General features: G+C 34.7%; 1 protein-coding gene across 1 annotated transcript; it reads left to right on the top strand.

Annotated features, from left to right (window-relative positions):
* The first annotated feature begins 12619 nt into the window (after positions 1 to 12619).
* LOC116017566 (nitrate regulatory gene2 protein-like) lies at positions 12620 to 15924 on the top strand. Its single transcript, XM_031258176.1, has 4 exons — positions 12620 to 13495; positions 13839 to 14023; positions 14132 to 14361; positions 14931 to 15924. Exons 1-4 carry the CDS (start codon positions 12763 to 12765, stop codon positions 15721 to 15723), a joined length of 1941 nt encoding a protein of 646 aa, XP_031114036.1. The 5' UTR covers positions 12620 to 12762; the 3' UTR covers positions 15724 to 15924.
* The last annotated feature ends 287 nt before the right edge of the window (positions 15925 to 16211 follow it).

Here is a 16211-nt window from a genome sequence, read left to right on the forward strand (position 1 = left end):
CGAATCGATCTCTTACGAAAGTTCCCCCTTTTTCTTTTTTTTTTTTATCTGTGTCTTCTCGTCCTTTTTAAATGAGAGTAAAGGAATAATTCCGTTGGAGGGAAAATTATTCCGTTTGAAATTTGTCTCCCATGCTGTGTATGGGACTTGCATCTTTTCAGCGTTTTTCATGGAGTGGTGGTCTTGTAACTTGAGCCTTTTGTTTGGTAGTGGATATTCTATAATCCACTTTCTTGAGTCCATGCTCCACTTGCTACTTTTGGTAAAAGTTACTCTTTTCAAATTCCCATTGATCCTCGTTCTAGGGAATAAGACCGACTTTGGATTAGTGCACCTTCTTTCCGTTTGTTGTGGAATTCTGATGTGGCATCCACTTCTGGCACCTCCTTAATATTTTATCTCCATGATATTCTTCTTCTCCAAACTTTATTCATGCTTCCTGACTGTCATTTAACCTTTTGGAGAAGTGTCAGTTTATCGAGACCAAGATTGATGTCTTGATCGTTTGATGTCTTGATCCCCATGTATCGAGATATATATCTCTCGAACTCTGCTTATGTCTCGAACTGGGTTGTTGTATCGAGAGGTCCTACCTCTCGAATTCTGCTTATGTCTCGAACTGGATTGTTGTATCGAGAGGTCCTATCTCTCGAACTCTGCTTATGTCTCGAGACTTAGTTGATGTCTCGCACACCCTTATTCCTCCAGTGTCGTCTCGTGCCTTCTACTGATCTATCTATGAAATTACAACACGAGTCTTCTAAGATGTTCATACAAGTTTACCTCAAGCTTAAATATTTTCCGAGTTGAGCTCAAGTTACCCGGTTGTATTTTCGCTCTTAGTTTACTTGTCGAACTTACATTGATTCCTATCTTTCGAGACTTTAGGGGATTCTAAATTACATTTTTGGTATCATCAAAACCTAATACATTATGTTCCTAACACCAGAGTCTGCGTCTGAGGTAGAGAGAGGGGCTCCCGTAAACCACTGTTAGGTTCCACTTTTTACCATCATTCTCTTCAACTTGCAGGTGCATGAATTGAGGGTTAGAGCTTACAACTTCGACGTGAATGTCCTCCTTCCACATGGTCCAGATGCCGCCACTATAACCTAAAGCTTCAATTCTAGCCCATTTAGCGTACTTTAGTCGCCTGCAGACATCCGTAGCATGACTTCCAGACATTTTAGTCTCAAGTAGACAGAAAATGTCAGGCTTGTGAGTGTCGATAATCCAATTCGCAGCTCTAAGGAAACTTTTAGACGATGCGCCTTGACAATTCCAGGTGATGATCTTCATGGACAAAACAAAAACAAAAGCAGAAAACAAAAGCACAAGACAAAAACAAAAAACAAACAAGGAGCACAGGGAGAAGGGACCAAACTAGGCAAAGCCGGGGGCAACCTAGAGCTCGACATCCATGTCACTGCCTCCTGGAGTTTCAAGACTATCCAGGAATGCTTCCTCATCTGTCGCAAAATTGGCACTGTCACCTCCAGTCTCCGGTGGATCATCGTGATGCTCAGTGTTTGCTAACTCCTCAGAATTAATAGGGTCGGGCTGCTCTTCGTCCTCCAAATGCACAACTCGGGACGTCGATGCTCCGTGTTTGTCACCAGTAACCAAGGTATGTTCGTTTTCAGCTGCCGCACGGTTTGGAGAGGATTTCTTTGGTTGTTCACGTCTCACCTGAGGTGTGTTACTCTTGGTGCCTTCAGATTGCTTCTTGTGTGTTCCATGTTTATTGTTCCCTTCTATTTGTTTCTCAGATGCCTGGACCGTCGCTCGTTTCCCTCTAGGTGGCGCTGTAGTTTTAGTAGTTTCTCCTAGGTGTGGTCTCGTACTGGTCTCCCCTTGACTCATTTCAGCTATAGTTTCTCCCTCACAATCCTCGTGCTGGTTATCCTCTGCCAAGGTGGCGAATCTTGAACCAGAATCTGTTCCATCTTGACCTTTTTTCTTCCCCTTTCCTTGTGTGGATTTTTGCCTGTTACTCACTGTCTCCTGCACTGATCCCCCTTGATTTTTCTTTCCATAATCATTTGCTCCTTGGTTTTTATTCCCTTGATTATTTGAATAATTCCTTTTTGGTTTCGGTGCTATCATCCATGCCCCGTAGTCCTCGGTAACCTCCTGCCTAAATAAAGAAGTTTCCCTTGTTTTGCTCTCCTTTCCTTTCCCAGGTTCCATGTTACCGTTACCGGCACCGGAGGGATTTTCCGGGCAGTTCCTCCCGTCCATGTTGTCACCTTGGTGCATGTTGTCCGTTCGGTTCAGATTGCAGTTATCAGCATTGTGCCCATACATTCCACACTTAAAGCAAATGAGATGTAGTCCTTCATACACAATAGGGCGAACCCTATTTCTTAATGTAAATTTGGAGAGCAGTGGTTTTGTAATATCGACCTCGACGCATACTCTCGCAAAGCTGGCCCTCGAGACTAGGCTTGTAGCCATATCGATGTTGATCGGACGACCAATCTTCCCCCCTACCCTCATCAGGAATTTGTGATCAAAATACTCGGCAGGAAGACATGGGAACCGAATCCAGACAATAACTTTCTCGGTTTTTTCTGTGAAGGGGTCAAAGTTTGGAACCCATTCCTTCACTATTAGGTAGTGATCAAGGACCATCCAAGGCCCTCCATACTTTGCAAATTCGTAATCATCCACGGACGAGAATTTCACTAGGAAGTAACCGTTTTCAATGGTGACAAGTTCCATTCTCGATTCCGGTCGCCATAGTGATGAAAGCCGCTTGAGGAGGTATCCATACCCAACTCCTCGTCCCATAACTTTAACTATTAAAGTTTGTTTCCATTTGCTTCTGAGCCTTACCTTTTCTTCCCTTGAAAGCCTGATGATTGGGCAATTTGGATCCACATCGTCGTCAGCCTCTTCCTCGTCTTTAGAGACAAGGTCAATCTCATCTTCCATCTGCTGCATGTTCTCCAGAGTCTCGTTTGCTACGACTTGTTTGAACGAAAGAGCCCCCGGTTGTTTGTCGCTGCCAGCAGTCTCCAAGGGAATTCCATCTTTGGCCAACGGGGCTTCCCCCATAGGAGATTCTGTGGAGTTTTTCGTTTTCTTGTTACTCCTCTCCAGTTGATCCTGCTCTTGACTGTTTCTGCGCATCGAGAGAGAATTTTTCTATATAATCAGATTTCTCATTATTAAAAGTACATTATTTGATAATATATAAAAAAAAATTATGTACTTTTAAATAATGTACTTTATGTATGTAAATAATGTACTTTTAACATATTAAAATTGTACTTTCTATTTATGATTCATACAAATGCGTGAACCATGGTTAATGGAATAATGATTGGGATAAAGATAGGGACGTCAATCTTCCACTTCTATAAGATATTCGTAAGAAGTTAGAAAAGGTTCAAGCCCTCATAGACATGGTACCTTGTTCAGATCCTCCACCTGAAGTTCAAGCAACAATTGACACTAAGTTTCATAAGCTTTAGAAGCTCCAAGAACAAGTGGAAGCAATAGATGTAGAGAGGTTCCAAGGAAAAGGATTACTAGAAGATCTAGGTTGGCAGAACTTTCTTGCATATGCCTAAATCTTTTTAAGCTACTATTAAGAAAAAGAACTGTTGAGCACACTTCTCAAGAACTCATGACTTCAAGATATATTCAGAAAGATTACAGAACTACTTTTAGAGACAACATGGTGTTTTCATCTAAAAGGCATTAGGTGAAGTATAAAGGTCAATGGCGTGCAGCAGAAAAGGAGAACATGTCAATTTTTGGACACCTACTATCTTAGAGGATGATAACGAGCAAATTAAAAATAGTTTCAATTGTTGGCTCCTCAACTCTATATATTTTGCACCTCCTAAAGCTTGGAAAGAACTTGGAAAATAAGTTAAATTGTTGAGTTGAAATTATTGTTGAATAATGAGGAGCTAAAACCATTCATTCTTTTTTTTTTTTTTGAGTACTACTGACTCTGTTACAATATTCATTCTAAGCAATCTAAACTTCAAAGAATCATCTACATTATGCCTAATAGTCTATCACAAACACAACCATCCTATTATAATCAAAGGTTAGAGATCTTATCTCAATGTGACTTTGTAGATGACCCTTTAGAGTCAAAAGGATGAGGCGAACTTTCAATTTTATTGCCCGTCAATTTGGCAGACTTTTTAGCCCCTGGCCCACAGGCCAATTTCAACTGCTTTATAGAATATGAGAATATGTGCAAATCTACTATACTAATAAGAGCCAAAAAGAGTTAGACCTAAAATGGGTAGAAAAAATGGCGATCTAATTATTTAATCAAATAGATGGTTAAGATAATTCAGATTAATATTATTAATAGAGATTACCTAATTTAACCTTACTTTTATGATTATCCGTTAAGTTTCCGTTAAATATTCTCTTCTCCGTTAATATTCCGTTAACTTTTAACTTACCATTAATTTCTATAAGAAAGGTCTTAGGTTCGAACCTCATCTCAAACAAATTTGACATAATTAAGTTTCTCACCCTATTTTACTCTTATTAAATTAAAAAAATTAGTAGCTACAACAAAAAATGATACATATGTATTTCTTTAATTTAGAATTATGTGTCTACAATACCTTTATCTGAAAATATTATTCATTATCAAAAAATTAAATTAAATAAGAGAAATAATTTCATTAGTTATATTGTCTTTATTTTCTCTCATGCAAAGATTCTTTACATTCAAATTTATCAATTGATATTCATTACATTGTCCATTATCTTATTTTACAATATCTTGTAATTAAATATAAAGTTAGTACAACATAATGTTATATATTTATTTACCAAGTATTTTATTAATACTATAAAAAAAATTGTAAAATAATTTGAAGCTAATTATATTAACTACTTGGGGATTGGTTGACAAAAAGAGTACTCAAATAATAACCCAACAAATTGAAGTAGAGTCACTCTATTTTACTCTTATTGAATTAAATAAATTAGTAGTTGCACCAAAAAATGATACATATGTATTTCTTTAATACCATGAAAAAAATAAAAAAGAATAGTTTGAAACCAATCATATTAATTGCTTGTGGGATTTGTTGACAATGAAAGTACTCAAATAACCTATTACCCAGCAAATTGAAGCAAGAAACTACCTTTTAATATCTTTGGAATACATAATATGTTAAAATTTCAAATTTTTATTAATTTATTTAATCTTTTTTCTTAAACTATGAATTTCTTTATCCACAATAACTCATTCAACAATAATGGTTGAACCAAATGAACCCCAAGCAGAACACCTAAAGGAAAGTCCATAGCTCCTATATCTTATCTATGCTACCAACAATATCCGAATTGCAAATAACACAGTACCAACAAAAAGGAAGAGAACAAATAGTAAAGATGAAGACAATGACAATGTTACTTAAAAGATAATTAAGAACCACTTAGAAAAATTCAAATTAAAAGTAATATTTATTTAGACTATCATTTTTAGACCAAATATTTAGACTATCGATTTTACAAGGTTGCAAACATTTATTTTAGTAATAATTATAATGAATTTTCTATACTATCTTGGATTCATATACTTTGAGTTAGATATTTAAATAAAAAAATTCGACATTCAATTACCCATGTATAAACTTCTCCTATATAATCTTGCATTGATATACTTTCAAATATTTATTTAAATATAAACATTGGGCATTAACCCATTCGCGCAATGAGCGTATAAAACTAGTTTAAAATAGAAAACTAAAACATGTTATTAAGAGAAATTTTATAATTTTATGTACTCAGTAAAATCTTATATTTTGTCGAAAATACATAAGAAGAGAACAAATTTGTTAAATTGTAGAATACAGTTCAATTTTATTTTGAAGTATAGTACACTTACACATACTACGTAGTAATCTGCTACACGTTATAAATAAAGGACTTCATGCACTAGTACAAGAGGACTTTGAGCTGTAAAATGGCCTATACTAGTATAACGAAATGAATAAAGTGCCTGCTGATTGAAGGGACAAATGAATTAGTGTGCCCCATATGCCATTGATTTCAAATGGCACATCATTATATTTGTGACGGCTCTTTGCCTATATGACCCCATTCTCGGTTGGCCTAATGTCCCATTGCTTTAATAATGTGGTGGAGCAAGGTGGGGGCCGGGTGCCTCGTATTAATGGGTATGTACAATAGTTTAAAGAATTTCTATGGTTTTATATATATGCCATTTGAATTATATTTGGTATTGGGAATTGTTAATATTTATGTTCATAATATTTTATATAATTAAATATATATTTCATTATTTCATATGTAATTATACTTATTATAAAAGGAATTGGAATTGGTTAATCGACACATTAAAATTTTTTTAAAATAACACTCAAATTTAACGTAGTTAGGATTGAAATTTAATAGACTCAATAATTTAACTTGGGAAAATTAAATAATTAACTACTATCAAGGACCTTGTGATCCAGTTGTATCAAACCCTTTCTTTTATATGGGAGGTGGTGGGTTCGAGTCTCAGTGGAGGCCATACTGACTCTTGTGCTTTAATAGGTTGAGAAAGTAGTTATGAACAGATATGCATTGTAATAGAGTTAGTAGTATTCAAAAAATAATAATTAACTACTATTTGGTACATCCTAATTATTTTAAAATGCATTAGTTAACACCTTTCAAGTATGTGTAATGAAATTTCTTAGAAGTTGAGGAAAATAGTGTTTTATGTTGTTTGGTTGGATAAAAAATATTTTCTATTGGAAAAAGTTTTCCTTAAGAATGAGAAAAAAATTTCTTAGCTCATTGGAAAGAGTTAATTCCGGATTTAGTCATATAACTATCACTCATTTTTAACTTTAATCATTAATTTTTAAAACTATCAAATTTAGTCCTTAAGTATTGAATCATTTTCAATACTAATCCATTGGAAGCTTTTCACTAGTACTGTGTGAAATGTTTAAATTGATAGTGAAATTATTAAGACTGCTAGCTAGAATAAGAAATTTAGGTGTTGCTTTTTGCGCATGAGAAACAATTGATGTAATGGTTATGACTTTCTAATTTTATACTGAATGTTGACAATTCACATCTAGAAAAGCTAACAACGAATAACAATTGAAAATTATTCAATACTTAAGGAATAAATTTGATAACTTTAAAAAATCATTAATGACTAAAATTAGAAATGAGTGATAGTTAAAGGAGTAAATCTAAAATTAATCGTGATTAATCTTAATCTGCTTTTGTCAAAGTAAACTTTAATTCTGATTTTTATTTTACAAATGCACAATGTTCATAACATATAGATTTTTCTTTCTTACCAAATTGCTCATGGTTTTAACACCAGTTAGTGAGAAATCTGACCAGAGGACTACATTAACTAAGGTTTAAGGTTATTATAGACCCAATTACATAAAATTGACAGTGATGGACCACATTGCAGATCGGACAACAATTGAGGGACCAAAAATGTGATTTTCTCTTGTTGAAATGTGAAAGCATGACTACTTTCAAAAGTGGGTTGAAATTGTAAGAATGCAAATAAAATAGAAAGATAATTAAAAATTTGATATTGTAGAAGTAGAATCCAATTTAAAAGTGGGAAATCATTTCAAAGATAAGAAGGTGGATAGCCTAAGAAAGAGAGGAAGTGGATTAGAGCAATCTCAATGCTAGTTTTTTTGTTTTCTAGAGTTTTTTGCAGTGACAAGTAGGAAAGAGAAGAGGAAAAGAGAGGAAAAAAGGACTAAAAAAAAAAGAATAATTTTGCATTGCACGCGTCTGTTGGGCGTAGTTGTGTGCCATACGCGCAACATTTGCATAATTTTTATCTCTTTCTCCAATTCAACTACGATTCTCACAAAAAAAAAAATTGCAGGGGAAAAAAATCTTATTAGTGGAGTTGCTCTTTACAATTTTTTTTTGAGTACTACTGACTCTATTACATTGTAGTATCTGTTCATGTATACTTTCAGACTCGATCTCATGACCTCTCATGGAGTTGCTCTTTACATATATATATATGTAAGTGTGTGCTATTTTAGCCACTTCAACCTTTAATAATAATAAACAATAACATAACACGTAGTGAGGTTGTGTCCAGCAGATTGATGCTTGTAAATATAATGATGAAGTAAACAGAGTATAGTAGAGTAGAGAGCATAGATAGATACAAGATTATTTTCAAAAAAAAGATAGATACAAGATTAATTTAGAGTACGTTGTTTTGGAATTACCTAATCCCACTACCCAAGATCTCATCCTTTATGATTTACTAACCCGCATCTCCTTTTGCTCCTCCGGCAATGTTTGGTCAAACTTTGTAGGACTTTTCTTTCACAATTTAAATTTTAAATTTTAAAAATTAGTTTGGTAAATGGGATAAATTGAAGGCAGAATTTTTTATATATTTAGGTATGCACAAGTTTAAGTTTTTGAAACTCATTTTAAGATTTTATTTGCAATACTTATGCGCATAAAAGAGAAAGTCTCTATGTTACACAATTCAAATTCTTTAAAAAGGTTTATTATATATATATATATATATATATATATATATATTCATCATCAGGTGTGGCCTGGTCATTAGGTGTGTCCGTGTGGCCTATTTTCAGCCATTAGATCATATCAACTCATCAAATCAACGCGCAATATATATATGTTACAAAACACACAATTCTACGTACTAAAACGCATCAAAGGACCGATAAAATACACAATTCCACACAATATACCAAATGCACCTATTCACTTAAAATTCATCAATATACTTAATAAAACGCATTATTCTACGTATTAAAATGTATCACAACGTGCCTCATGTCAGATTATAAGCATACACTATTTACACATATTAAAAAATATGTGCTAAAATATGCATCATTCTACGTATTAAAATGCACCACAACGTGTGTTAAAATGCAAAATTCCACTTATTGAAAATCCTCATCCCCGGATTATAAACATGCACTATTACACTTATTAGAAAATATGTATTAAAATACACACCATTCAACGTATTAAAATGCACCACTCAAATGGTTCTATTTTGATAATCGATTTCTCATTCACCCATTATCTGTTTTGAGTGTACAATATATCGATTTCTTCGTCTCACTATGAAGAACCTGAATCCACCTTGATCCGACACAATTCAGAAGTGAATCCCACATATATTTGTACCACAAAATAACTACTTAAATGTCATTTTTTACTAAATTTTCAATCACAAACCTATGTACTTTTCCATTATAGGACAAATGTTACTTAAAAATTTTTCAAAGCTTCATTTTTTTTATAACTTAATGAGTATACTTTGATAATCAATTTTTAATTCAGACATCATCCATTTTGAATGTATAAATATATCAAATTGAATCTCAATTATGAGAACTTGAATCCATTTTAACCTGATGATTCAAATCAAAAGTGTACCACACTCAAAACATTGCCTCAAAATAATCTCTTAAATACATATTTAGCTAATTTTTTTCAACAAATTTGACCTTCCAATGAATAGACATCATTTTTGGGATACATTTATAATACTTAATAGATTTTTTTTTAAAAGAAAAATTGGGAGGGGGAGGTGGGGGGCTAACATTACAATCATATAGTAAAAGGGTTTTGACAACTTATCTAAGTAACAAATTAACTTGCAATCAGTTAAACATACGTGTTACAATTCTTACACATTTTTAGGGAATCGAATTCAACAACTACAATATTGCTTTTTTAAATGTCCAACCAATCAAATCCAAAGTAATGTGAACTTTATAGGATGAAATCTAATAATCATGATATTGGTTTTTAAAGGGTCAACTAGCAAACCCAATGCTGATTAGAATGGATTTTCTCAAAGTGAAAAATCTCCAATAACTGTGAAATAACGAATAAGTACAAGATCCAATTACCAAATTGAGTAAAACACAATACAATGCTTTTTTTTTTTTCTTTGGAACAATCACCCAATAGGTTACAATGAATCCTATGAATTGAATAAAGTAGAACATTAGTATCTTAACACTCTTTCACTAGGAAAAAAAAAGAAGTGAATACGGCGAGTTTTAAGACTTTTGCACACTTAGCTTGTAGGTAGAATATGAGTGATCAAAATATAGAACTATGAAGAGCATAGTGTAAGGGCAATTTATATCGTGGATCAGGATCCACAGTGCACTGTGGACTTTGGTTTAATATACAGAATTTGATTTCATAAAGTACAGAATTCATGTTTATAATACACAGAATTATATAGGTGAGGATACATAAACACTTAACATAATACGCATACACATAATTAAAATAAGTACATATAAATTATGTTATGAATTTATGTGTCTTCATCTATATAATTTTGTACATTACGAATTTCAATTCTATAATGTGTATGTGTATTATGTTAAGTGTTATGTATCCTCACCTATATAATTTTGTGCATTATGAACATGAATTCTGTACTTTATGAAGTCAAATTCTGTATATTGAACCAGGGTTCACAGTGCTCTATGAATCCTGGTCCACGATATAACGATTGATAATATAAAGTCTTAGTTATTTGTAGGCCGGGTAGACTCACCTCCCTTAAGCCTACACTTTGACGGGCTTTTTAGTCCGATACCACTATATGCGACCTTTGACGGGACCCATTCCGCCTGCCCATTTCAACACACACACCGGGGCGTTTGGTTCACGGAAGCTTGGATTACCCTTGGTAATAGGATTACCTCCAAGAAGATAATGTGACATTTTGGGAATGTAAGATTATTACCTTATGTGTTTGATTTGGATTGTGGAATATAATATAACCTTGTTTGGTTAAGGGTTATATTTTAGGTTATGTGTTTTTGTGTCTATTTATTTATTTATAATATATGTACATGTATATTTGATTATATAAACATATATTTATTTCATAACAATAATAATAATAATAATAATAATTTATTATTATTATATAAAGATTAGTTAACAGGGGCAAAGTTGGAATAACTCAGGGGGCGTTTGGTCCACAGAATGTTAGATTACCTTAGGGATTGTTAGGGGCTGAGAATGTTAGATTCTTGTATTTGGTTTAAAATTGAAGTATGTAAATAAGACAATGAAAATAAGATAAATTGATTAAAATAATGCCAAAAGTCCAATATTAGTAATAAGATAAGGGAACTGAGATTATCTAAGAAATTGGGGTGTATCTCACATTCCCTTCCAATAGCTAAAAACTTCATGTGGAGGTTATGTTACATTACCAGGAAAATTACATAACTTGAACCATATATAAGAATATTATATTCCAAAGCAAATATAGCATAAGGTAATCTAAGATTATTTAAGAAAATGAGAGTAATCATATTACCTTGAAGCATTACTGTCACATCAACTTTGAGGTAATATAACATTATCAAGTAATCTCTTAACTTCAGGGGCGGAGGCACCTTATGGGGTAGGGGGGCCCTGCCCCCCCCCCCTCCCCTCAAACCCCACCTTAAAATATTTTAATAAATATGTATGTATATATTAATATAGTAGGGATCGGATAAATATACTTTTTGCCCCCCCCCCCCTCTAATTTTTTTTAAATAATCTATTATGTTTATATTAAGTGAACTCAAAATATATATTAAAGTTTAAATTCATTAAATAGAAAGAAATTAACCAAATAATTAAAGTCACCATTTTCTTTTTATCTTATTTCTTTTATCAAGATTTTAATAATGGAGGGCATCAAATATCTATTTTATTTAAAAAAAAAATCTCCAAATTTGAGATATATGATTTAATTTTATTAGTTATGTTGATTAATTAATTAATGATTTATTGTGTGTTTTAATTATTTATTTACACTTTGAAGATGTACATTTGTTTGTTTAAAATAATTAGTGTTGAAATTGTCAAAAATTAATATTGATTGTTTAATTTGTGATATTGATTTTTGTCTTTATCTCTCAAATTTTGAAATATTTTTAATCAGTAAAATGAATATCAATTTATTATGAAAAAATTTGGTGACAAAATAATTGACAAAATTTTTTATTTGATAAAAATTGACAATTTATATTTAAATAAATGTTGTTGTTCTTTTTTTTTTTGAAAATAAATGTTGTTGTTCTTATTGTTGTTGTTGTTGTTATTATTATTATGATATTTTGTGTTATATGAAAAAAAATTTAAAGTAATGATCGACACCCGTGTCAATCGTACTCATATAATTATATATTTCATACTTTATTATACATAGTATAATTAGAAATCATTGTCAATAATAATTACAATAATGTATAGTATATATAATAATATAGTACGATTAATTATAATGTCGACTACCACGTCAAATTTTTTCTAACATATTGACCCCCCAACTCGAGTTTTCTAGCTTCGAACCAAACAAGATAATATAATATTTACCTAGGTAATCTTCCAAACGGCCCTAATAGAATCCTTACCGTTTAAAGTAACGCCGTAAAATTCACCATGAGAAAAATGCAACCGTTATATTTTGGTGGGTTCAAAATCTTACCCCGTTCGGCGCGTGCGTCTCAAACTCCAGCCCACACTCCCTTTGTCAGTACAGTGCTCTGTTCCCTCTGTTCTCAGTGCTCCTTCCAGTCCCCACTCAGTCTCTCGTTCTCTCTCTCTCTCTCTCTCTAAATATATAAATACATTTTAGTCTGTATGTATGTAGATTGCAGTACACCATTTTAAAAAACTCTCGAGTGTTTATGTATAATTTGCAGAATATATGTAATTGAGGGAAGAACTGAAGGAGCAATGGGGTGTGGGCAATCAAGATTAGACAACGAAGAATCGGTTTCGAGATGCAAGGAGAGGAGGAATCTAATGAAAGAAGCCGTTTCCGTACGCAACGCCTTTGCTTCCGTCCACTCCGCCTACGCCACGGCTCTCAAGAACACTGGCGCCGCCCTCAATGACTACGCTCTAGGGGAAGCGCCATCCGCCCAGCCCCCGTTGCTTGTGAATCAGCCCAGTTCCGAGCTCCCTCCGCCGCCGCCGTTACCCAATTTCTCCCCAATGCCGCCGCTGCAGCGGGCTATGACGACGCCTGAGCTCTCGAAGCCGCCGGGGAAGATGGCGGGGGATAAGGAAACAACAGAGGCGGCGCTGCCTCCTCCTCCGCCGGAGAGTAAAGGCGAGGCGTGGGATTATTTCTTTATGGTGGAGAACATGGCGGGAGGATCACTTGAGGAGGAGGAAGAAGATGATGGGTCAGTGGAGGAGACGGAAGAGGAGAATGGGGGGGTTGAAGAGTTGAAAGGGGTGGAGCAAACTCCGGCGAAAGAGAAACACTTTATTATGCATTCCAACACGGTGGCGCCGGAGATTAGAAAATCTGGTGCGGCGGTTGGCAATATTGAGGATTTCTTCAAAGTGTTGGGTGAGATTGATGATCGTTTCCTCAAGGCTTCGGAATGTGCTCAAGAGGTTTCAACTATGCTTGAGGCAACTCGCTTGCATTACCACTCCAATCTCCCTCAAAATCCAGGTCATTTCTTCTTAATTTAAACTTTTTAATAAGATTTGCTTCTGTTAAAAGTATAAGGAAGAATATATGAGTTTATAAGGTCATGAGCTAGATTAATTAATTGATTGGATTCTGTTATTGGTTCATGTGCTCACTGCATTTTAGGGTCTTATCTGGTGTTTTTGGCCCCCTTGTATTTATGGATTTTTTTGTCTGTTCCTTATGTTTATGAGTTTTGTTGCAACAAGCTTGATTGAGTAGGGGGTGTGGGCATTTTGGTGAGACTTGTTTGATTAGAATAGTAAAATAATTTCCTGAACTAGCTAGGACTGATTAAGGATACCCACCCACCCCTATTTCTCAGGACATATTGACCATGCTGCAAGGGTTATGCGTGTTATTACATGGAACAAGTCAATTAATGGTTTACCCAATGGTAATGGTGATGATACAAAGGATGAGTTGGGCAGTGATGAATATGAGGAGACACATGCTAGTGTTTTGGATAAGTTGCTGGCGTGGGAGAAGAAACTATATGAGGAAGTGAAGGTTGATCTCATTAATTATACATACTTTATCTAGCTTTACTAATGTTGTTACTGAGTTAGTTAGTAACCATAAATGTTGCTTTATTATTCTATGCTTGGTGGCTGATAGGCTGGTGAACTGATAAAACATGAATATCAAAAGAAAGTGAGGCTGCTAAACAAGCTGAAAAAGGGGAATAATGCTACTACTTCTGAGGCGTTGGAGAAGACAAAGGCTGGTCTTAGTCATTTGCATACACGCTATGTAGTTGACATGCAATCTTTGGATTCAACCCTCACTGAAGTCAACACTATTCGAGACAAGCAATTGTACCCAATACTTGTTGACCTTGTTCATGGGTAAGTTCATTCTTTTTTTTTGAAACACTTATGAACCTTTACAATATAGTATATGTCTTCTGACCACCCATTTAGAATGACAACAAAAGTGTTATCACAGTACATAACTGTTGGGCAGAGGCCAGTAAGGACCAAATCTAACACTTGGTGGCTGGGGAATTGTTGGGCAAAAGCCAATAAAGACCAAGTCTAGCACCCGGTGGCCGGAGGATTGTTGGGCGGAGGCCGGTAAAGGCCAAGTCTAGCACCTAGTGACTGGAGGATTGTTGGCGGAGACCGGTAAAGGTCAAGTTTATCACCTGGTGGTTGGGGATTGTTGGGCGGAGGTCGGTGAAGGGTCAAGTCCAGCACCCAATGTCTCGGAAATGTGATGGCGGTCTATAACCAGATAAAGTGGCGTCTTCACTATTACTTATAGCTTTTGGCATAAGTGGTAAGCGCTTGATCCGGGCAAAGTATAGTTGTACCTTCAGTACTAGTAAAAGTAGAATAGTCGGTGGGTAAGTTCAAATTTATAACAAATATTTGTCACCATTTCTTCTACTTCTCCCTGAATATTTGATTTGCAGGATGGGCAGGATGTGGGAATCCATGTGCACACATCATGAAAACCAGCTAAACATTGCTACTCACCTCAAATCAATTGATATCTCCATTACCACCCCCATTGAAACAAGCAAGCATCACCTTGAACATACCATCCAGCTTGCCAAGGTTGTTGCAGACTGGGGACAACAGTTTGATCATCTTGTGAATAACCAAAAGAGTTACATCCAAGCCCTAAACGCCTGGCTGAAGCTAAACCTGATTCCCATGGAGAGCAGCAGCCTCAAGGACAAAACAATCTCTTCTCCTCCTACTCCTCCCCCGCCAATTCAGCCGCTCCTTCAAGCCTGGCACGAGCTTCTCGAGAAGCTCCCTGATGAGCCCGCTAAAAGCGCGATTGCTTCCTTTGAAGCCGTGATCAGGACCATCATTGCTCACCAGGAGGAAGAAGTGAGGCTCAAGGAGAAGTGTGAGGAAACTAGAAAGGAATACGTTCGAAAGAGGCAGGCATTCGAAGAATGGTACCAAAAGTATACGCAACGCAGAACAATGGAAGCAATAACAGAGACAACAAATCCCAAAGATCCAATTGCAGAGAAGCAGTTTGCAGTGTTGAGCTTGAAGAAGAGATTAGAAGACGAAATCGAGGCTCACCAGAAGCAGTGCATTCAAGTGAGGGAGAAATCATTGGGAAATCTCAAGGTTAGACTGCCTGAGCTTTTCCATTCCATCACAGATTACTCCCATGCCTGCTTAGATGCTTACCAAAGATTGGGGCTGCTAGTAGTACAGCAATCCCAAAACCGCCCTGCTTGAAGTATTATTATGTTTATGTGTAGTTTTGGGCAATCTGATCTATTGTCCAAACTTAACATGTTTTGTTATCAAATGTATTAGTAAATTTAGTGTGTATCCACTTATCCATTTTTGTTAATTGATTTGAATTTAGCGGAGTGTAAAAAGTGACACTGTAATTAAGCATGAAGTTGAAAAAAATATTATATACTGTTTCCTATCTATTACCATTTTAAATGGATGATCATATCATAGGATCAAACCCCGATAAGTATAGAATATATACTACATATGTACAATAAATATAAATAAATAAAAAAAAAGTGTTTTGGTGCATCTGCATAGTGCAAACGCACATTACATGAAAATGCATGATTTTAAATATAGATATTTGGGTCAAGCAATTTTGATTCCACAAATTATATCATGGACCATGATATATATATATATATATATATATATATATATATATATATATATATATATATATATATATATATATATATATA

Source organism: Ipomoea triloba, chromosome 1 (assembly GCF_003576645.1).
Source record: "Ipomoea triloba cultivar NCNSP0323 chromosome 1, ASM357664v1".
NCBI lineage: Eukaryota > Viridiplantae > Streptophyta > Magnoliopsida > Solanales > Convolvulaceae > Ipomoea > Ipomoea triloba.

What these genes read in the sequence shown, in the direction of transcription:
- LOC116017566 (XM_031258176.1), top strand. Translation starts at nt 12,763, where the DNA reads ATGGGGTGTGGGCAATCAAGATTAGACAACGAAGAATCGGTTTCGAGA. An exon ending in CAATCTCCCTCAAAATCCAG is followed by an intron (nt 13,496 to 13,838) that starts GTCATTTCTTCT and finishes CCTATTTCTCAG; the next exon opens with GACATATTGACCATGCTGCA. An exon ending in AACTATATGAGGAAGTGAAG is followed by an intron (nt 14,024 to 14,131) that starts GTTGATCTCATT and finishes GGTGGCTGATAG; the next exon opens with GCTGGTGAACTGATAAAACA.